This window comes from Sapajus apella, unplaced genomic scaffold, assembly GCF_009761245.1.
Source record: "Sapajus apella isolate SASKATOON/1434 unplaced genomic scaffold, GSC_monkey_1.0 scaffold10, whole genome shotgun sequence".
Classification (NCBI taxonomy): domain Eukaryota; kingdom Metazoa; phylum Chordata; class Mammalia; order Primates; family Cebidae; genus Sapajus; species Sapajus apella.
Genome location: NW_022436950.1, coordinates 9529960 through 9553320, shown reverse-complemented (window position 1 = coordinate 9553320; position 23361 = coordinate 9529960). Strand labels below are relative to the sequence as shown.

The window sequence follows — 23361 nt, the reverse complement described above, 5'->3', positions numbered from 1 at the left end:
TTCTGAAATAAACTAATTTCTTTCTGCCAGGAACTGGTGAAAACCCTTTTCGAAGCCTGACCTGGACACGTTCGGGTTCCCCGTCTTACGATGGTTTGTTCCTGTTTACTACTCTTTGAGCCTTTGCTATTCTTGCCCCATTCTGGAATGTGCTGTGGGATTGCCCCTTTGTGTTAATGATTGACCAGATTTTCAGTTTTTGCATCGACAGTTTTTCCATTTCTGGGATTTAAATAACAATCCTTATCCTCTAGGTTCCCTAGGAGGGTTTCTTCCTCCCACACCTCTTAAGCACACTTGCTGCTGGTTCCTGCTGCCCTGAGCCTGATCGTTTTACCCATGTGCCTGCTTCACCATTTTCTGCCTGCATCTGCTTGAATCTGACTGTTGCCTTGGTGCCTTGATCTTACATCCAGCAGTGGCCCATGCTATGGTGGTTGGAGGGGAGTGACGGGCAGCAGGGGACAGATAAAATACCTGTAAATCAAAACATGGTTTAGGTACAACCCCACCTGAAAACGGACTCCCAGAGCACCCCTGTGAAACAGAACAGATACATGCAAAGAGAAAAGATACAACCAGTGACAAAAATGATGCACTAGGAAGCCAACAAACAAATAAACAATATGCCCAAAAGGCTGAGCCAGCAGGTAAGACCGACTGGGTTTGCATGCATGGGGAGGAGCCAAGGGGCCCTGGCTGGCAGCAGAGGAAGAGTCTAATGCACAATGTAAAGAGACACCTGTTTAACAAGCAGGGGAAAATCACACAGACACAGAGAGAGCCTGGTATACTGATGAGCCTGATACACTGGCATACTGATGACAAAGACCTGAAGGAAGAAAGCTACAAGAGAAAAACTAAAGAGAAAGGGGAAAAGTTGCATAGCCTCACTAAAGAAAAGAGACAGAAACAGAAGGCAAAAGAAAAGAGAGATTGGCCAGGAATCAGTGAAGTGCAAACACCTTCATGCAGCAATATATGCAGACGGGGGCATAGGTAGAAACATAAAAAGAAAGGAGAAGCAGGGTGAAGTCTAACAAAATGGAAATAGGACAGACCAAGGCCCCAATGGATCTCAACTGTGATCTCATTTATCTCCAGAGTCCTGCAAACGAGCCGCTGTCCAAGTGAATAATGGAGATGCTGGAAGGGAGACGCCCAGCCCATTGCCCTGTGATGAAGAAAGTAATTATTGCTTACCTTGCCTATTTCTTTTCCTTTCTTATTCCGATGCTATACATTTGTTTGTTTGGTTGGTTGATTGCTGTTTTTCCATTGTAACCACTGTTTTAAATTACCAAATTAAAAATTGGATGTATTTATTATGTACATGTTGTTTTGAAATATGTTACACGTATGTGAAAAGGCTAAATAGAGCTAATTAGCATAACTGTGACTTCACATATTTATCATTTTTGTGGTGATAGCACAGAATCTATTCTCTCAGTAATTTTTAAGAATACATTATTAACTATATTAATCATGTTGTATAATAGCTCTCTTAATATATTTCTCCTATTTAACCGAAACTTTGTATCCTTTGACCAACATCTCCCCATTCCTTTTCCCCACAGCCCCAGCCTCTGTTACCACAATATACTCTCAACTTCTGTAAACTCAACATTTTTACACCCTACATATAAGTGAGATGTAATATTTGTCTTTCCATGCCTGTCTCATTTTACATAACGTAATATCCTCCAGGTTCGTGGTTGTGGTTGCAAATGACAGGATTTCTCTCTTTTCAAAGGCTAGATAATATGTTCAATGTGTAGATGTATTTCACTGTGTATATATTTTTCTTACCCATTCATCCACTGATAGACACTTAGGTTGTTTCTGTATCTTGACCATTGCGAATACTGCTGGCAGATATCTCTTCCGTATACCAAATAGTCCCTGATTTATTATGGTTAGACTTATGATTTTCAATGGGTTTATTGAAGTATTAAATGCGTTTTTGGCTTATGAGATGTTCAATTTATGGTAGGTTTATGGAGATGTAGTCTCAGCATAACTCTGGGAGCATCTACTGATTTCATATCCTTCGAATATATGTTCAGTAGTGGAATTTGTGGATCATATGGGTAGTTCTATGTTTAGTTTTTTTTTGAGGACATTGCATACTGTTTTTCTTAGTGATTAAAGCAATTTATATTCGCCCCAACAGTGTACAAAGTTTCCTTTTTCTGCACATCCTCACCAACATTTGTTATCTTTTTTTTTTTTTTTTTTTTTTTTAGACGGGGTTTTTCTTCTTTTACCCAGGCTGGGGTGGAATGGGGGGGTCTCGGTCCCCCCAATCCTCCCCCTCCTGGGTTCAGGCAATTCTCCTGCCTCAGCCTCCTGAGTAGCTGGGATTACAGGCACGCGCCACCATGTCCAGCTATTTTTTGTAGTTTTAGTAGAGACGGGGTTTCACCGTGTTGACCAGGATGGTCTCGATCTCTTGACCTCGTGATCCACCCGCCTCGGCCTCCCAAAGTGCTGGGATTACAGGCTTGAGCCACCTCGCCCGGCCAACATTTGTTATCTTTTGTCTTTTTGATAATAGCCATTCTAACCAGTATGTGGTGATATTCATTCTGGTTTTAATTTGCATTTTCTTAATGATTTCTGAGGCAGAGCATTTTTTCACAAACCTCTTAGCCATTTCCACGTGTTCCCTTAAGAAAAGTTTATTAAGGTCCTTTGCCCATTAAAAAAAATTTTTTTTAAACTATTGAGTTGTTAGAGCTCCTTATGTATTTTGGATAATAACCCTTAACAGATATATGGTTTGCAAATATTTTCTCCCATTCTGTAGGTTGTCTCTTCACTCTCTTGATTGTTTCCTTGCCTATGTGGAAGCTTTTTAGTTTGATGTAATCCCAATTCTTTTTGCTTCTGTGATTGTGCTTCTGGTATTATACCCAAAAAATATTTGCTCAGACCAATGTCATGAAACTCTATATTTTCTTCTAGTAGTTTTATAACCATGAGTATTCAATTTCAGCATTTAGTCAATTTTGAGTAAATTTTTAATATGGTATGAGATAGGGTCAAATTTCATTCTTCTGCATGTGGATATCCAGTTGTCCCAACACCATTTATTAAAAAGATAGATGTCCTTTCCCCATTGCATATTCTTGGCACCTTTGTTGAAAATCAATTGACCATAAATGCCTGGATCCAAGCTCTCTATTTTGTTCCATTTTTCTACATGTCTATTTTATGCAAGTACCATGCTGTTTTTGATTAATATAGCTTTGTTGTACATATTGAATCAGGTAGTGTGATGCTTTCAGCTTTGATCTTTTTTCTTAAAATTGCTTTGGCTAGTTGGAGTCTTTCGTGCTTCCATACAAACTTTTAAATTGTTTTTCTATTTCTCAAAAAATGCCATTGAATTTTTTTTTTTTTTAAGAACAAAGTTTTGCTCTTGTTGCCCAGGCTGGAGTGTAATGGAGCAATCTCAGCTCACTACAACCTCCACCTCATGGGCTGAAGCAATTATCCTGCCTCAGCCTCCCAAGTAGCTGGGATTACAGGGATGTGCCACCATGTCTGGCTAATTTTTTGTGTGTTTAGTAAAGATAGGGTTTCACCATGTTGGTCAGGCTGGTCTTGAACTCCTGACATCAGGTGATCCACCCACCTCGGCCTCCCAAAGTGCTGGGATTACAGGCATGAGCCACCACACCTGGCTGCCATTGGAATTTTTATAGGAATTGCACTGAATCTTTAGGGGACTTTGAGTAGACTGATCATTTTAACAATATTAATTTATCCAATCCATGAACATGGGGTATCTTTCCATTTCTTTGTTCTCCAGTTTTTCTCATCAGTATCTTAGAGTTTTCAGTGTACACGTTTCACCTCCTTAGTAATTTATTCTTATGTGTTTTATTGTAGTTACTGTAAATTGATTGTAAATTGGATTTTTTAATGTGTTTTTCAGAGAGTTCATTGTTAGTGTATAGAAATGCAACTGAGTTTTGTATGTTGCATTTGTATCCTGCCACTACTGAATTTGTTTATCAGTTCTAGCACGGTTTTTTGGTGCAGTCTTTAGGATTTTCTATATATAAGATCAGGTCATCTGCAAATAAGGACAATTTAACTTCTTCCTTTCCAATTTGAATGCCTTTTATTTATTTTACCTGCCTAATTATTCTGGCTAGGACTTGCAGTGACATGTTGAATAGAAATGATAATGGGCAATCTGTATTAGTTCATTCTCATACTGCTAATAAAGACATATGCAAGACTGGATAATTTATAAAGGAAAGAGGTTTAATTGACTCACAGTTCAGCATGGCTTTAGAGGCCTCAGGAAACTTACAATCATAGCAGAAAAGGGGGAGCAAACAAGTCCTTCTTTACGTGGCAGCAGCAAGGAGAAGTGCAGTGCAAAGGGGGCCAAGTTCCTTAAAAACCATCAAATCTTGTGAGAACTCACTGTTGCAAGAACAGCATGGAGATAACTGCCCCCATGACTCAATTACCTCCCACTAAGTCCCTCCCATGACATGTGGAGGCTATGGGAACTACAATTCAAGATAAGATTTGGATGGGGACACATCCAACCATATCAGCATCCTACTCTTGTTTCTAACCTTAGAAGGAAATCTTTCAGCTTTTTGACATTAAGTTTGGTATTAGCTGTGGGCTTGTCATGTATGGCCACTACTGTACTGAGATACATTTGTTCTATATCTATTTTGCTGAGTGTTTTTATCATTAAAAAATGTTGAATTTTGTCAAATGCTTTTTCTACATATATTGAGATGATCATATGATTTTTGTCCTTCATTCTATTAATGTGTATGACCTTTTTAGATGTGTGTATGTTGATCCATCCTTGCATTCCAATGATAAATCTTATTTGATCATGGTGTTTAATGTGCTGTTGAATTTGATTTGATAGTATTTTGTTGAGGATTTTTCATATATGTTTATCAAGGATAGTGACCTATAATTTTCTTTTCTTGTAGCGTTCATGTCTAGCTTTGGCATCAGGGTAATGCTGGTATCATAAAATAAGTTTGGAAGTAGTCCCTCTTACTCAATTTTTAAGAAAAGTTTGAAAAGGATTGCTATTTGTTCTTCAAGTGTTTGGTAAAATTCAACAGTGAAACCGTCTGGTCCTGAGCTTTCGTTTGGTGGGTGGGATTTGATTACAGTTTAAATCTTACTCATTATTGGTCTGTTCATATTTTTTCTATTTCTTTGTTATTCAGTCTTGGCAGGTTGCATGTGTTTAGGAATGTATCCATTTCTTATAGGTTATCCAATTTGTTGCCATTAAGTTGTTTATAGTAGTGTCTTATGATTATTTGTATATATGTGCTATGAGAGAGGTAGTGTCTCCTCTTTCATTTCTGATTTTATTCATTTGAGTGTTTTCTCTTTTTTCTTAGTCTAGCTAACACTTCATCAATTTTGTTTATTTTTCAAAAAAGCCGACACTTTGTTTTGTTGATCTTATATTTTTTCTAGTTTTAAATTCATTTATTTCTAATCTGATATGTATTGTTCCCTTCTTTCTACTAATTTTTGCCTTCGTTTTTCTTCTTTGTCTAGTTTCTTGGGGTATAACTTTATGTTGTTTGATATCTTTCTTCTTTCTTGATGTATTCTTGTGTTTATTGCAATAAACTTCCCCTCTTAGAACTGCTTTTGCTTTATCTCATAAGTTTTGTTATGTTACATTTCTATCTTTATTTGTCTCAAGGATTAAAAATTTTTCATATTAAGTTAATTAATGAATAAATTAATAGGAAAATTTTTTAACCTATTGGTTGTTCGGGGGTGTACTTAATTTCCATGTATTTGCAAACTTTTCAAAATTCCTTATTACTGATTTCTAATTTCATATCACTGTGATCAGAAAATATATCTGATGTAATTTGAGCCTTCTTGATTTTGTTAAAAATTGTTTTGTAGTCTAACATATGATGTATCCTGGAGAGTGTCCCAGGTTCAACTGAAAAGAATGGTATTTTTCTGCTGATAGATCAAATATTCTATATATGCCTTTAGGTCCACTTGGTCTAAACTATAGGTTAAGCTTGATGTGTTCTTATTGATTTTCTGTCCATGGCTGAAGGTAGGGTGTGGAAGTCCCCTAGTATTATTGTATTAGTCTCTCATTGCTTCACATCTGTTAATTTTTTTTTTATATTTCATTGCTCAAATATTAAGTGCATATGTTTACAATTGTTATATCATCTCCATGAATTGACTCCATCATTTCATAATGACTTTCTCTTTTTCTTTCTTTCTTTTTGTTTCTTTTGTTTTTGTTTTGGAAATAGGGTCTTGCTCTGTCACCCAGACTGGAGTGCATGAGTGTAATCATGGCTCACTGCAGCCTCAACCTCTTGGGCTCAGGCAATTCCCCCAAGTAGCTGAGATGACAGGCATGTACCACCATATCTGACTAATTTATTGTTGTTGTTATTTGTGAAGACAGGATTGCCCTGTGTTGCCCAGGCAGGTCTCAAACTCCTGGGCTCAAGCAACAATTTCACTGATATAAGCCACCATGCTTGGTTTTGTCATGACCTTTCTTTGCCTTGTTTTATATTATTTGATTCAAACTGTATCTCATCTGATGTAAGTAGAGCTGTGTCTTCTCTCTTTCATTTCCATTTGCATAAAATATCTTTTTCTATCTTTTCACTTTCAGTCTGTGTCTCCTTAAAAGTGAAGTGAGTGTTTTATAGTTTGCATATACTTGGGTCATGTTTTTTAAATTCATTCTGCCATTCTGTGTCTTTTGATTGGAGAATTTAATCTATTTACACTTAATATAATTATTGATAAGTGAGTACTTTCTACAACCACTTTATTTATTGTTTTCTGGTTGTCTACAAAGTCTTTATTCCTTTCTCTCTTACTGTCTTCCTTTGTGACTAAGTGATTTTCTCTAGTGAAATACTTTTATTCCTATTTATCTTTCGTGTATTCACTGTAACTTTTTGCTTTGTGGTTAACATGAAGTTCACATAAAACATCTTATAGTTGTAACAGGCTATTTTAAGCTGATAATTTTGATTGCATACAAAAACTGCACTTTACTCTCTTATTTAAAATGTTTGATGTCATAATTTACATCTTTTTTATATAGTGTATACCTTAACAAATTATTGTAGCTACTTTTAAAAAAAAAAAAAAAAGTCTTTTAACCTTTGTACTAGCTGTAGAAGTGATTTACACACCACCATTACAGTATTAGAGTATTCTATATTTTGACCATACATTTACTTTACCAGTGAGTTTTATACTGTCTTATATTTTCATATTATTAGTTAGCATTTATTTCTTTCAGCTTTAGCATTCCTTATAAACAGTTCTGGTGGTAATGAACCTTTTCATCTTTTGTTTTCCTGGGAGACTCTTTCTCTCTCCTTTATTTCTGAAAGATAGCTTTGCTATGAAAAGCATTCTTGGTTGGCAGTTTTTTTCCCCCTTTGACACTTTGAATATTTCATCTCATTCTATCCTGATCTGTGAAAGAGGTTTCTACTAAAAAGTTCACTGCTATTCTTATTAAATCTCCCTCATATGTTTCTTGCTTCTTTTCTTTTATCACCTTCAGGATACTCTCTTTGTCCTTGATTCTTGACAGCTTGATTATGGTATGTTTTGGTGTAGTCTTATTTGGATTGAATCTGATTGGAGACCATTGACCTTCCTGCTCCTGGAAATTTTATGTCTTTCACCAGATTGGCAAAGTTTTGTACTATTATCTTTTTAAATTAACTCTCTACCTTTGTCTTTCTCTTGTCTTTTATGAAGTCCTATGATTCAAATATTTGCTTTTTAGATGTGTTTCATAAATCCTATAAGCTTTCTTCATAACTTTTTATTGTTTTTTCTTTTTCTTCTCTAACTGTATTCCAAATAACCTGTCTTTGAGTTGAGATTCTTTCTTCTGCATGATCAGTTCTGCTGTTGATGCTCTCTGATGCCTTTTTAAATTTTATTCATTGCATTTTTCAGGTCCAGAATTTCTGTTTGATTTTTTAAATAATTTCAATATCTCTGTTAAACTTCTCATTTTGGTCATTTATTGTCTTCCTGATTTTAGTGAATTATTTCTTTGTATTTTGTTGAGGTTTCCTGAGATTCCTTAAAACAATTATTTTGAATTCTGTGTGAGGCAGTTTGTTATCTCCATTGCTTTGGGGTCTGCTATGGGGAGATTATTGTGTTCTTTTAGTCATGTTATGTTTCTTTGGTTTTTATATTTCTTGTTGCCTTACATTTGCTCTGTGCATTTGAGAAAGTAGGGACTTACCTAGTCTTTGCAGGTGCAAGGGCAGGCCTGCTGCTGGAGTCCTCAAGCAGGCTAGTCTGGTGCCTATGGCAACCAGTGGGCAGGTCTGTTCTGGGGGTGACCTTGAGCCAGAATCTGCAGGGCTCTACACCAGCAGCGGTGCAGGCTTCTTCAGGCACTTGAGTGGGCCTGAAGCCCAGTGCTATTGAAGCCAGCTTGCTGCTGGGATGGACCTAAAGCCTGGTGCCACTGAGTCCAGTTTGGTACTTAATCTGGTCCAGATCATGGGTTACAGAGACTGAAATAGTGCTTTAGCAGGCTGGAGACTGAGTTTGCAGGGTTGGCCTGAATCCTGGGGCTGCAGGATTTAGGTTGAGATCACAGTGAGCTTGGAGGTTCACACCATGGGTATTGGCTGGAGTCTGGGGCCTTGGGAGCCTGCCTGGCACTGGGTTTCACTGAAGATGGTTCTATGGTTTAGGTCCAAGGCAAAGTCTGGTGCTCACTTCCTTCTCCTTTCCCCAAGCATATGGTATCTCTCTCAATGCTGTGCTTCCTGGAGTTGGGGAAAGGATGACATGTGAAACTTTTCTTCCTGCCCTTTTCAATGTGCTGTTTCTTATTTCTGTGCTGCACCCAGGTGCTGTGGTCTTTCACCTGGTTTCCTCAGCTCTTGCAAAGGTATTTTCATGCATAGGCAATTGTTCACATTAGTATTTCTGCAGGGGAAGGAGGGCTGGAGGGTCCTATTCTGACATCTTGCTCTGCTCCTCCCCAAATTTCTAATTATATTTTTATTTTTCTATAAGCCCAAAACTTTCATTTTATTAGCCACTTCAGTCAATATCAACTTTAAAATATCTCTAATTTGTCCATTTCTCTTCATCCCCAGGGCTAACACCCTAATCCAGATCCCTGTCACTCTCACTAAAACTAGAGAAACAGTCTCCTGTCTGGCCTCCAGTCTTGCTCCTCTCAACTTCAGCTGAGTGGACTTTTCCAAAATAGAAACCAGTTGATATGACTTTCCTGTTTGAAACTCAGTGCCTTCACGTGGCCCTTAGCAGTAGGTCAATACTGCTTGGAGTGGTGAATTAGAGGATGCCCACCATGCAGCTGCATGCTTCCCATCACCCACCTCTTACCCCTTCATGCCACATTCCCACCACACCAAATTCCTTTACTTACTGGAATTTGGAAATCTCTCTTTTTATTTGCATCTCTGTCTTTCCTTTTGCTCAATGACAGAGTCAAGCAAAAGGAAAAACAAGGAGGTGGGGTGAAGGTCTATCCACACTGCTTTTGGGAAAACAGTTTGGGATAATCTTCCAAAGTTGAAAATGCACATGCCCTATAACTCAACAATTACATTCCTCAGCAGAAACCAACAGAAGTGTGTGTTATGTTCACCAAAACACATAGAAAAGAAAGCTCAGGGCAGCATTATTCATAGAAGCCAAACGTTTGAAATTGTACAAATGAATAAACACTTCATGGCTTAATTCTGTAATGGAATACTATATAGCAGTGAAAATCATTATACAAAAATGAATGCAGACGACTTTCACAAGCATGTTGAGTAAAATATACATATAATTTGGGTGGAGCTGGCTTCTTTGGGGAGATATATATATATATATAGAGGGGGGGGAGAGAGGGGGGAGAGAGGGAAAGAGCAAGAGAAAAGAGAAGATGATTCTATTTATATAAATTACACAACAGGCAAAATTAATCTAGCTATTGGAAGCCTAGCTGGTAGCTGGCTTTGAGCAAGTCAGTGGAAACGGTGGGAAGTATCATTCGGAGGCTTCTGGGGTATTTCTTGATCAAAGTGATTTACTTCCTTTGTGATCATTCAAAACTCACTTTTATTCATGTGTCTTATATGACAATTATAATTTTTACTTTTTTAAAAAAGCAAAATGTTAGCCATCAAAGGATGAGAAGAGTAGGGAAAGGGAAAGCTAAAAAACAAAACAGAGCCAAGAGTGGCACAAAGGAAGGCACAGAGTTGACCACAAAAACAACCAGGGAGGTGGGGTGAAAGCCTAGCCCCAGCAGTGAAATTGCAGAGAGGGAGTTATTAATGATAGTGAAGGAGGTCCACGGGAGAGACAAATGACAATTCTTCATTTGTTACAATTTGGTCCAGGGTCAGAGCTACTCAACCACGGAGTCCAAATTAATTCCTGTTCTGTGCGACTGGTGGATATAAAGAAGGAAAAGCCGTTTTTTAATTCAAAAGTTGAGCGCCAAGCCAAAGCAAGGACTGATCATAACCAGGTGTCTGACATAATAGGTAAGGCCAACTGGGAGAATTTGTAACTGTGAGTCACAGGTTACCAGGTAAGGGGCTTGGGGATTTCATCAGGGCTCATCGGGGCAATGCAGTTAGCCTGGGATGGGGCGCTAAGGGAAAGAGGCTGGCACCTGATGCAGTGAGTCTTCAGCTTGACAGAAGAAAGTCCTTAGCAGTCGGGAAAATGCCAGAAGTCAGAAATGGAGGTATTAAGTAAGAATGTCAGAGAGGCTATTTCTGAAGTCAGAGAGGGGTGCACCTGGTGACTCATACCTGTAATCCCAGAACTTTGGGAGGCTAAGACAGGCGGATCACTTGAGTCCAGGAGTTCGAGAGCAGCTGGGCAACACGGTGAAACCCCATGTCTGCAAAAAACATAAAAATTAGCCAGGCAAGGTGGCTTATGCCTATAGTCCCAGCAACTTGGGAAGCTGAGGCAGGAGCATTGTTTGAGCCCAGCATGCAGAAGGTGCAGTGAGCCAAGATTGTGCCACTGCACTCCAGCTCAGCGACAGAGCAAGACTCTATCTCAAAATATAAGGAAAAATATAAATAAAAATAAAGTAAGAAAGGAAGGCATGGGAGAGGAGCTTTTAAAAAAAAGAAGAAGATCAAGGAGTCAAGATATTCACAAGAGGAGATGCGAGGAGAAACACACCAAGACAAAGAGAGGTATAAAGAGACACCATCACCAGAAACAGAGGCAGAAACAGGGGAGATGGCACAACAGAGGAAAGATGAGAAATAAAATAAGAGTGATAGAAAAAAGTAGAATGAGGGTTGGGATAAGCAGAGTGTCAGTGGGTGGGCACAACTGCCTTGTGTGTCAATTTTATCAGCTTTTGGTTAAGAACCTAGAACAAACTGCAGGTGGTATACATTTGAGGAGCAGTCCAGGGTCTTGAGTTAACTTAGCTTCTCAGCTCTTCCTACTGCTCTTATTGTGGACATTTCTGGGGCATGGACTCCTTGGTCACACCCTGAGGCTCTTAATGGGTTTTGCTCCTTTGCACAGTCATCAGCAGTGAGGACTCTGAAGGATCCAGTGACGTTGATGAGCCCGTAGAAGTCTGCATCTCAGCACTGAAAAGTGAGCCTGGTAAGGAAAGTTGGGAGAGCAAGGCTTGGGCTGTGAGAATCTGATTTAAGAGCTACTCTTTCCTCATGCCTTTTATTCTGAGCACATTCTATAGGCTGGGTCCAGTTTACCCTGAGATCCCATTCTTTGCATTAATTTTACTTAACCTTTTTGGAAAATGCAGGGAGACAAGAAATTGTTATAAACGTATTTTTGAGAATTAGCCTTCTTTCTTGATGGATTCTATTAATCAATTTGCATACCCATAAATTGATTGTATAGCAGGAATAGGCTAACCAAATGATGAGTTTATTTTTAAAAACAACTAGTTGTTATGGCTATATAGTGTAGATTTATACTGTGATCTTTATAGAGAACAGAAAGTTAAATAATCCTTTATAGGAACATCTTATTGTCATCTGATCACAAAGTTTGGATAGGGTCAAAAGACATTTAATCCAACTATCTGGTGTTGGCAAAAATAAACTCTTGAGATAAAGTATTCTGAAACCTGAAGCATTGTTTCTGATAGAGTTCTTGAGTAAGTCATGGCACATTTAGTAATCTTTCAAAAGATTTTTGCAAATTGTCTTATTTTTAAATTTACAATAACCTTAAAAGGGTAAACAGAATAGAGATTGTCATCCTTATTTCCTAGATGAGAAAACACAATTACATAAATGTTTCAAAGTCATTTCCAAAATCTCATGGTAAATTAAAGGAAAGATAAGACTAGCATCCTGGATTCTAAGTTACTTCCTTTGTGAAATGAAAGAGAGAAGCATCATCAAAATCTTGTATTATCTCAATTCTAGTTGCAGCATAAGATTTATAACTTTTTAGTGTGCAAATTGATTGATTTGTTTTTCCCTTTACTTTCTAGATCCAGAGGATATTAGAAACATGCCACTTTAGGGGAAATACACTAGGGAAAGACCTAAGAATAAAGAAAAATATTACCTCATCTTGATGTTATAACAATATGTTGAATAATACATTCATTCTAATTTCTCACTGTCATCTTTCAAAGTAAAATGTAAATTTGCCTTAGTGTTTAGACAGGATGTACCCTAACTTTGATCTTCGTGTAAGCAAACTGCTCTAAAAGATAGTCCCAAAATATGTATTTGGCTCAAACACAAAGGAAGATTATTTCTCAGCCTTGTAAACAATTTGGGAAGGCACTGGGTTGGTAGGAGGTAGAGGAGGCTCACATCTTTAACTGAAGATCTTCAAGGTTTCCCTGCATGAAAAATAGAGGCAGAAACAAAGGAAATGTGGAATGGCAAGTAGAAGGGATGAGAAGTAAAATAAGTATGAAAGCAAAGGCCATGCAAACCAAAGTTTCCCTCTGGGGACAAGAACGGAGTATCACTAACCCACAACGCAGGTAACTTGAAAGGAAAGACAAGCGTGGCCTAGGACAGGTGAGGACTTGCATGGATTTTCAAGGTTTTCTAACTAGGGAATTTCCTACTGAGCTGATTCCTTGGTTACACACTAAGACCTCTAAAGAATCCTATTCTTTTGTGCAGTGGTCAATAATGACAACCCTTTAGAATCAAGTGAGGAAGAGGAGGACCAACAAGCCACTTGCTCACGACCTCAGATTGTATCAGGTAAGAATATTAGAATTGCAACCTGAGAAAACATTACCGCATCTTGATGTTATAAAACATTGCCACATCTTGATGTTATAAAACATTGCTGCATCTTGAGTACACATCCAGAGTACAAATCCAGAGCTCTGTTTCCTTGATTAATTTTATTCTGAGCAGTCTCCATATGCCTTGATTCTATAAATTCTAGAATACCATTTTCTACATTTAACCTCTCTGGCCCTATTGAGAAATGGAAGACACAAGGAAGGTCACATAAACTCTTGTTTAATTGGATTGGTTCAATTGATTGATATATTGAAAATATAGCTATAATATGCTAGTAAAGTAACAGCCTTTTTAACAACAAACTATCATATCTATTAATGCTAAAGAGTTGAAATAATGTATTTATTCTCTACTACCACCCTTTATATTTGATAGAGCATGATAAGCACAATCTTTCTTTATTCTTTGATAATACTGTCTAATTTCAAGCTTAGAAAGTATTCAAAGAATAATTTGTGATGCTATTTAATTATTGATGGGCAAAAAACGTGACTTCAGCTATACCCATATTCAAATTATAGTTTACTCATTGGCTTACATGGGGATTTTTCACAGGGCTTTGTAAATGAAGTTTCATTTTCCCATCACAAAAATTTTGACAGGGAGATAGGATAACTAGAAAATGGGAGCTAGTGACGTTTAAGAGTCATTTACCACCAGGTGCAGTGGCTCACACCTGTAATCCCAGCACTTTGAGAGGCTGAGACAGGTGGATTGCTTGAGCTCAGGAGTTCAAGACCAGCCTGGGCAACATGGAGAAACTCCATCTCTACCAAAAATACAAAAATTAGCTGGGCATGGTGGTGTGCACCTGTGATCCAGCTACTTGGGAGGCTAAGGTGAGAGAGTCACTGGAGCCTGGGAAGTCGAGGCTGCAGTGAGTTACGATTGTGCCACTGCACTCTAACCTGGGTGACAGAGTGAGACCTTGTCTAGAAAATAAATAAATAAATATAAAAGAATGAGGTCATGTCTTTTGAGAGAACATAAATGGAGCTGAAGGCTATTATACTTAGCCAACTAACACAGGAACAGAAAACCAAATACCACATGTTCTCACCTGTAAGTGGGAGCTAAACGATAATAACTTATGAACACAAAAAAAGGAAGCAGAAGACACTGGGGTCTATTTGAGGGTGGAGGGTGGGAGGAGAAAGAGGAGCAGAAAAGATAACAATTGAGTACTGGGCTTAATACCTGGGTGATGAAATCATCTGTACAACAAGCTCCTGTGACATACATTTGCCCATGTGACAAACCTTCACATGTACCCCCAAACCTAAAATAAAAGTTGAAAAAAAGAATTAAAAAGAGGCATTTGCAATTAATACACACAGAAGATTATAGGGAGAGCTGGGCAGAATCCCAGCATTCTGATCCCAAACCCCCAGAACTAGATTCACTAGAAGGAGAGAGAAAAACGCTCATCAAAACTTCATCATTAACCCAAGCCCATTTGCCGTGTCAGTTGTCATAGAATTTATAAGTCTCTTGTATACAAATAACGGGTTTCTCTCTATTATTTTTTACAGACCCCATGGATTTCAGAAAATCGTCTATATTCAGAGAAAGCTCTAGGAAAAGAGGTAAGAGAAAATAACAACTCTCCATGGTTAGAAATGAACAATATTTTCTACAAAAGAGTCAGTCTAATTCCTTGCTATATCCTTCAGAATAGAATACAAATTTGCTTTAAATTTCAGTGGTTCCTATTTTAGCTTTTGTATTAGTTAGGTTGACTAATTGCTGTAAACCCAAAGAAGTCAATGACTCCAACACAATAGAAGGTTTTTTATTTTTGTACTAGAAGTTTATCTTTTTTTAACTGAATATTTCAAGGATTTTTAGATGGGAGAGAGGTTGCACTCTGCTTCAAGCAGTTCTTCAGGAAAGCAGGCAAGTAGAAGACCTGCCTTCTTCAATCCCAGACTTCCATGGTTGTCCTGAGAGAGAAGCAAATTTATAAATAAATACAAATCCATATACAAAAACTACAACAAATCCATAAAGAGACAAGTGAACAAAGAAAGATAACGTGGTGTAAGATGACAGAGCGCCAAGACAAAGCAGAGATGCCCAGTGGGGCTAAAAGTTTCTCAGCCTCAAGCTCAAGTGGCAGTGAGGGATAAAATACTAACCTTGAGCCACACAAATTTGAATCAAAAGATGAATGATGGAGGTCTGAAGGCACGGACATTCTTGCCCTGAAGTTTCAGAGCATCGCAAGTTTTTCCTAGTTTCCTTTTCATGGAATATTCTTCTGTCTTGGCTCCTTTGTCGTATATTGAGACCTCCAAAGGACATTTGCTCCTTTCTGCAGTGATAGGACAAGACCATGACTCTTCAGAATCCAGTGAGGAGGAGGAAATTCCAAAAGTCTTAATCAGGGCACTGCACGGCGAGAAGGGTAAGAACAGCCCCCTTGACTTCAGGGCTCTGATTTCAGAGCGCCTCTTCCCTGGTGCACTGTGCTCTGAGCACACACAACAGCTATGGTCTTGTTAAGACCAGGAGTCAGTTCTCTGCATCTATTTCATCTGGCCATTTTGAAAAATGCAAAGAAAGAAGTCTGCATTTGGACTATAAATTCAGGCTTAACAAGATGGTTGTGGTTGAGTGGCAGTGCCCTGTTTACTACATACTGCTATATGCTAGTCCATTTTCATGTTGCTGATAAAGATAAGCCTGAGACTGGGTAATTTACAAAAGAAAGAGGTTTAATGGACTTATAGTTCCACATGTTTGGGGAGTCTTCACTATCATGACAGAAGGTGAAAGACACATCTCTCTTGGCAGCAGACAAGAGAAGACGGCTTGTGCTGGGAAACTCACCCTTATATAATAGTTCACATGTCATGAGACATATTCACAAGAACAGCACAGGAAAGACCTGCCCCTGTGATTCAATTACCTCCCACCGGGGACCTCCCACAATACATGAGAATTCTAGATAAGATTTGGGTGGGGACACAGCTAAACCATATCATTGCCAGACCTAACTCCAATGTGTTGGATTTATTGTATCAATTTCTACTTCTTCCCATTCCTTATTTTGTAGAGAAGAGAATGTACAGTAGTCTGTTATTGCTTGACTTTGTCACAAACTTGTTCAAAATTCCAAAGCCTTTGGTCATACTCTCTAGTTATTGACAGAAAGAAAGGCTCCTAGTTCTTACCATCAAATTCAATTCATAGCTTTTGACAGATGGCCCCCAACATGATATTGGCCAAATAGTGATATTTTAAAATATATTTGAAAATAAGATCTTCTTGCATCTTTACAATAATATAAAAGGTGGGCAAAATAACTATTGTTCCCCCCATTTCACAGATGGGGAAACTCGGGCACACTAAACGATCCTTTTTCTTTGCACGTCACATATGGAAAGTTATAGGAAGAGACAAGACTAGCAGCCTGAATTCTTCATAAATGTTCATAATCCTCTATAAAACCTTCAAAGCCAGATGTACTTCAAAGTTCAAAAAATATTTTATTATTTTAGAAAGGCAATGTAGTTTATATTCTACATATAACAAAATACCCTACTAGGATCCAAGGCAGAGTCCTATTCTCAAATATACTAATGTTTCTGCTGCAAATTATATAAATATTCACACCAAATATAATAAGATTTTACATGAACTCATGGCAACTCAAGTCCAGATTCCCTGCCAAATTAGCTGCAAATCTATAAAAACAATATTGGTTATCAAAATTTCTTTGAGGCCAGGTGCAGTGGCCCACGCCTGTAATCCCAACACTTTGGGAGGGTGAGGCATGTGGATCTTTTGAGCCCAGGAGTTCAAGACCAGTCTAGGAAATGTGCCAAAACTCCATTTCTACAAAAAATTAGCTAGATGTGGTGGTGTGTGCCTGTAGTCCCAAAGACTTGAGAGGCTGAAGTGGAAGGATCATTTGAGTCTGGAAGGTTGAGACTGCAGTGAACTGAGATTGCACCACTGCCCTCCAGTTTGGCTGACAGAGTGAGACCCTGTCTCAAAAAAAAAAAAAAAAGTCTTTGATTTTGCAATTAGGGCTAAAGGATTGTGGGTCTATGCTCCATTTGATAGTAATCCCTTTCCCATTAGTGGGAGGAGACAGAAATGATCCTTGTGGAATATATATAGTCCAAATTCTGTCAACAGTGTAAGTAGTCATAAGATTTATAGATCTTTTAGTTAGACATTATTGGTTTGGTTTTCCTTTCTAGATCCTATGACTTCTAGAAGTACATCTACTTGGAGAATATACAACAAGAAGAGACGTAAGAGCAATTAAAAACTCTCAATGTAACAAATGCCTTTCTTTGCTACAAAAGCTATGTTCCCTTTTTTTTTTCATAGCCTTTAAAACAAAAAATTTAATTTTGGGGGATTTTAGATGCTTTGCATTTTACATTTTCAATTAGATGAATTGGGCTGGTATAAAACATAAGCCTCAAAATGTTCAAAGGCACAAGTGCAACACAAGTTTATTTTTCACTCACATAAATAGGATAAAGTAGTTCCTGAGTGGAAGGGGTGCCCACACAGTCATTTAAGGCTCAGCTGATGGAGGCTCTGACATCCTTAAGATGTTGCTTCCATGGTTCCCTTGGATAAGATACTGAGATGGAAGCAGAAGTATGTACAAACAAATGAAAGGGTAAGAAATGTAAGAAACAACGTCGTCCCCAGCGCCAGCCTCAGAGATGGCTGCTGGAGCAATCTTGACCAGCAGGTCAGATGATCAAAGCCAAAGGGTGGCCTAGTGGTAGGAGCTTGTCCTTGTCCTACCTGTCTAAGTGGACAAACTCCTACACAAGCTTCTCTTATCCAGTTTTTCTTTTAAAGAATTCCCTGCTGGTTCCGAAGACTCAGACTAAGACTGTTAAGGAATTTTTTTTTTTTCTGCAGGTTTCAGCAGCACTGACTTTTCAGAGCTGAGTAATGGAGAAGAGCCCCAGGAAACCTGCAGCTCACCCCTAAGAAGTGGGTCAGGTAAAGAAGATTAGGATGCCAAGACTTGGCCTGCAGAATGTCAGGAATCTGAATTAAAACCTACCGTTTCCAGACCCTTTTTATTCTGAGCACCTTGACTGCCTTGTATCCAGTTCATCTGGGAGCTCCTTTTTGCATTTTAGAAAATGGAAGGAGGCAGGAAATTATGATAAACTCATGTTTAACAGAATGAGTCTCACTGACTAAATGTATGTAATTATATATTGCTGTTGTAGAAGAAATAAATAGCAAACTTGTGGTATCCTTTTTTAAAACCTGCTCTCATTCCTATTAACACTAAAATCTTAGGTTTTTATAGTAATAAATGGGTTGACATCAATGTCATTTGTAATTGTAAAGCCACTAAAGACAACTACTCCTACTATGTAATTATAGACAGAAATAAAAACTTCAGATCAAACACTCTCAAACTTTAGTATAGTTTTTGACAGATGTCCTTCATCATGTAATTGGATTATATTGTGTTATTTCAATATATTTTGGCAAATAAGATCTTATTTTGTCATCACAAAATTTTTAAGACATGGGCAGACTCTTACTATACCCATTTTGGGGTGAGGGAAATAGATGTACAGATGTCATCACAAAATTTTTAAGACATAGTCAGGCTAACTCTCACTATACCCATTTTGGGGTGAGGAAATAAATGGACAGAAGTATTAGGGCCAAAAAACTTAAGAACAATAGAGACTAGCAACCCAGGTGTCTCATATGGTTGACTTTTGTATGTAACAGACAGAAAGATAATAGCTGTATCATTTAAGTCAAAGTCCAGAGAAGATGCACAAGGAACTCAGATATTCACAGGAGACTATACCAGTGCCTGATGCAAGAAAGGTTATTTAACAACAAATGTGTGTGTGTGTGTATGTGTGTGTACACATGCATATATTTATTACATATAACATATGAGTGTGTGCGTGTATGTAGAGGTTAATACATATACATCTTTATGGAGGAAAAAATAAAAATCACAGAAACAGAGAGAATAGGAATGGAACCAGCTATGTAATATACAAAACACCTATAAAGATAGAAGCAAAGTGGATAAACATAGAAATAGAGGAGAATAGAACATCATTGATGAAAATAGAAAAAGCAACACAGGAGACAAGAAAAAATCAGAGATGAGCTTACAGAATCAAAGAGATAGAGACAAAAATGTATAGCAGCAGGGCAATGGGCAAAAAATAAGAAATCAAGAGGAGAATCAGATGTGGCCAGATAGAGTCGGGCTATGAGGTGTACTCATTGATGTAGGTATATTTTTTTGTCAGTTCATCCAAGCTCTGAAGATAGCTCAGCATGACCACATTGAGACAGGTTCCCTGGTTTCCTGTTCACTGTTGATAGTCTGTTATTTCCTTGTTTGTCTTCATTGTCCTGTGAATTCAAAGCTCCTCCAATAAATAAACAAAGAGAGTCAGAAGAGATACAGCCCATTAGCTTGTGATGGAGAGGCAAATTATGATGTTAATTATCAATTATCTCTGTTTTCCCACTTGTGTGGAGGAAAAGTTGTTTGTTTTCCTTACCTCTCCTCCAAAACATATGCACACACACATACACACCACACACACAGAGAATTGTGCACAGACTGGGTTTGAGGGAGCCAAAAGAAAAAGAAGAGCTTGGCTCCTGAATAGAAGGAGGAGACACTGAGCGGATAAAGTAAGGAAAAAAGTGGAGAAAGGCAGGCTGGAGTCACCAAATGAAAAGACATAAGAGCCAGCTTCAAATTTTTCTAAGTGGACAAGGAATCCAAATATTCCAGGTCAGGGAGTTCTGTGGGGGAAGAGGGATAATTTTCAAAATACTTCTCAGAAATTGTACCAGAAACGTGAAAATAAAATTTGTGATTGTTTGACAGCCCTGCAAGGTAGAAAGCTCATAGGGAACAGACCACATAGAGATGGCTATGTGGTCAGTGTCCCAAGAGCAGGCATTTGGTGATAAGGTAATAATCTGAGATAAAGATGAATACAGATAAAGAAAATGTGGATAAAGACAAAGATTGAAATTGTGAAAACAGTCAAACGATCAAGATAAGATTCAGAGAAACAAAGCTAGAAGAGTGAACAGAAGGGGCAAGTGACAGTAGAAAGAATTTCACCTCAATAATAAAACTAGATCTAGAGACGTAAACAGGAAAACTGGTGGAATGAGACACACAGAAAGGGTGATAAAATGGAGTGGTGTAAAAAATGTGGTACAATGTCAAGTATGTAGATAAAGAATTAAAACATGAGAGAAAATGGAGGTGAGAAGAGGGAAGTATAAAAGGGAGAGAAGAGAATGATGGAGAAACTGTGGGATCTGAAATGACCACGAGTTAAAAGAAACCTTAGCACAAGATATGATTCATGATAGCAGTAAGTTTTCAGAGTAAGTTATCCCCTGGCCCCTCTGACTCACCCAGATTACAAAAGGCCTCATCCAGGCATTTCATCCACTCCTATAATTTCAGTCACCACCCACAACCTCACGATTCCTACATTGTGTATCTCCAGCCAGCCCTCTCCTCTAAACTCATGCATCCAAGTGTCAGAAGGCTCCTGTCCGAGGTCCTGAAGACCTTAGATTTCACCACTCAGTATCTTCAAACTTCAGTCTCAACACCTCCAAAACTAGGCACATCACCTTTTTCCCTAAAACCAGCCTTTGCTCCTCCAGTGTTCTCCATCACTGAAACATATTATTAATTGGCCCTTTATTTCAAGATGAAATTCTCAGGGTTATTCATGAACAGGAGGGACAAATACAGTGAGGATCAACAAAAGAAAAAGATTTCAGAGGTAGCGCCCATCCCTTAATTTAGCTGTGGGGAGTGGGTAATCACTAACATTGAGGGAAAGGAGAATCTCAGGAGGAGAGTAAGCACAAATAAAAATTTTTACAAATCACAATTTAGGATCAGAGCTACAAGAACCTGAAAATGAGAAGTGCCCCTGTGTCATGTGTTTTCCAAAAGGTGTGCCAAGAAGCCAAGAAGCAAGGCCTGAAAGTAGCCAAGCATCTGGCATGATGGGTAAGGCTGCCCTAGGGTCTCGGGATGGAAGTGGCTCAGTCGATTTCACAGACACTGGGTAGGGATGTGGGAAGTGATCAGAGTTGAAGCGGAGCATCAAGCAGTCTCTGGATCACCAACAGGAAGTAGGATCACAGGCCTCAAGCCTCAGAGTTTCAAAAGTCTGAAATCATAGCCTTCCTTTCCTGCTGCACTTGACTGTGAGCAGACTGTGACAAAGAACAGGTTCAGTCCATGCCAGAATCCTGTTCTCTGCATTTGCCTAACCTGACCCTTTTGGGAACTGCTGGGAGGCAAGAGATCATTATAAACTCTTGTTTAGCAGAATGAGCTCTCTTAGGTAGTAGAAAACACACTGGTAAAAACAGCAGTATCTCACTTGCTATATTAGCATATCAATGCTAAGCGTTGAATACATAAAGCAGGTTCCACTCTTCTTGCAACAAACAAAGAAACAAAAACGCACTCTTCCACTCACAGGTAATAGTGCCACTTTGTCACAACTTTGGAAAGGCCTAAAAAGACAGATAGTCCTGCTACCTGTCAGGAAAAAGCCTCAGATACCTACTCTTAAGCTAAAAACACATAGTTTTGAAAGATATCCCCTGGTCTGTTATTGATTTATATAGTGATTTCCTACTAACTTTTGCAAATAAGATCATATTTAATATTCATAAAAAGTTTAAAGCTGAACAGGATAACTGCTGCCATCCCTGTTTCATAAATGAGGAAACTGGTGCCTAATTAAGTAATTAGGAGCTGTTTCAAAGTCTCAGAGAAATAGAGGAAGACCTTAGACATCAATTCAGTATCTGTTTCCTTTGGAAAGAAGACAGATAAATTATACTCAGAATGTTGTTTAAACCCAAGCCTTCCATGTAGAATGAATTGTCATAAGATTTGTAAATTTTTCTTATAAATTACAGTTCTCTGACCACTACCTGTCACTTTCTAGATACCATGGATGTTGAAAACAATTCTACTTTGGAAAAACACAGTGGGAAAAGAAGTAAGAACAAATTAGAATTTACTTAATTTTTATGTTACAAATGAACTATTTTTTAATGCTAAGGCTTATTATCATTATTTTCTTTTTCAACCTTTATTATAGATTAAAGGGTACATGTGCAGGTTTGTTACATGGGTAAATTGTGTGGTGCTGAGGCTTGGGGTCCCAAAAATCCCATCACCCAGGCAGTAAGCATAGTACTGAACAGGTGGTTCTTCAGCCCATGCCACCCTCCGTCTCTTCCTCCCCCATCTAGTGATCCCCAGTGTCTCTTGTTCCTATCTTCATATTCATGTGTATTCAATCTTTAGCTCCCACTTCTAAGTAAGAACATGCAGTAATTGGTTTTCTGTTCTTGCATTAAGTTGCTTGGGATAACAGCTTCCAGCTCCACCTATGTTGTTGCAAAAGACATGTTTTCATTCTTTCTATGGCTGCATACTGTTTCATGGTGTATATGTGTGCCACATTTTCTTTATCCAATTCACTGTAATGGGCAACTAGGTTGATTCCATGTCTTTGCTATTGTGAATAACACTACAAAGAACATATGAATGCATGTATCTTTTTGATAGAATCAATTATTTTCCTTTGGGTATATACTTAAAGGTAGTGAGATTGCTGAGTCAAATGGTATTTCAGTCTTTAGGTCTTTGAGGAATCACCACACTGTCTTACACAATGGTTGAACTAACTTTACACCCCCACCAATCATGTATAAGCGTTCCTTTTCCTCCAAAACCTTGCCAGCATCTGTTATTTTAATTTTTTTGACTTTTTAATAATAGCCATTCTGAGTGGTGTGAGATGATATCTCACTTGTGATTTTGATTTGCATTTATCTGATGATTAGTGATGTTGGGCATTTTTTCATATGTTTGTTGACCACTTGTATGTTTTCTTTTGAGAAGTGTCTGTTCATGTCCTTTGCCCATTTTTAAATTGGATTTTTGGGTTTTTGCTTGTTGGTTTGTTTAAGTTCCTTCTAGATTCTGGTTATCAGACCTTTG

At 38.2% G+C, this 23361-nt stretch overlaps 1 protein-coding gene across 1 annotated transcript in view; it reads left to right on the top strand.

Moving 5' to 3' along the window:
- SP100 (SP100 nuclear antigen) overlaps positions 1–23361 on the top strand; it is a 110611-nt gene that overhangs the window by 37093 nt on the left and 50157 nt on the right. Inside the window, exons 6-17 of the mRNA XM_032277952.1 lie at positions 31–93; positions 501–650; positions 1105–1188; positions 10422–10568; positions 11584–11667; positions 13182–13265; positions 14846–14899; positions 15634–15720; positions 17525–17578; positions 18210–18293; positions 21226–21342; positions 22298–22351. Coding sequence (XP_032133843.1) covers positions 31–93; positions 501–650; positions 1105–1188; positions 10422–10568; positions 11584–11667; positions 13182–13265; positions 14846–14899; positions 15634–15720; positions 17525–17578; positions 18210–18293; positions 21226–21342; positions 22298–22351 — 1062 coding nt within the window. The remainder of the gene's footprint in view (positions 1–30; positions 94–500; positions 651–1104; positions 1189–10421; positions 10569–11583; positions 11668–13181; positions 13266–14845; positions 14900–15633; positions 15721–17524; positions 17579–18209; positions 18294–21225; positions 21343–22297; positions 22352–23361) is intronic.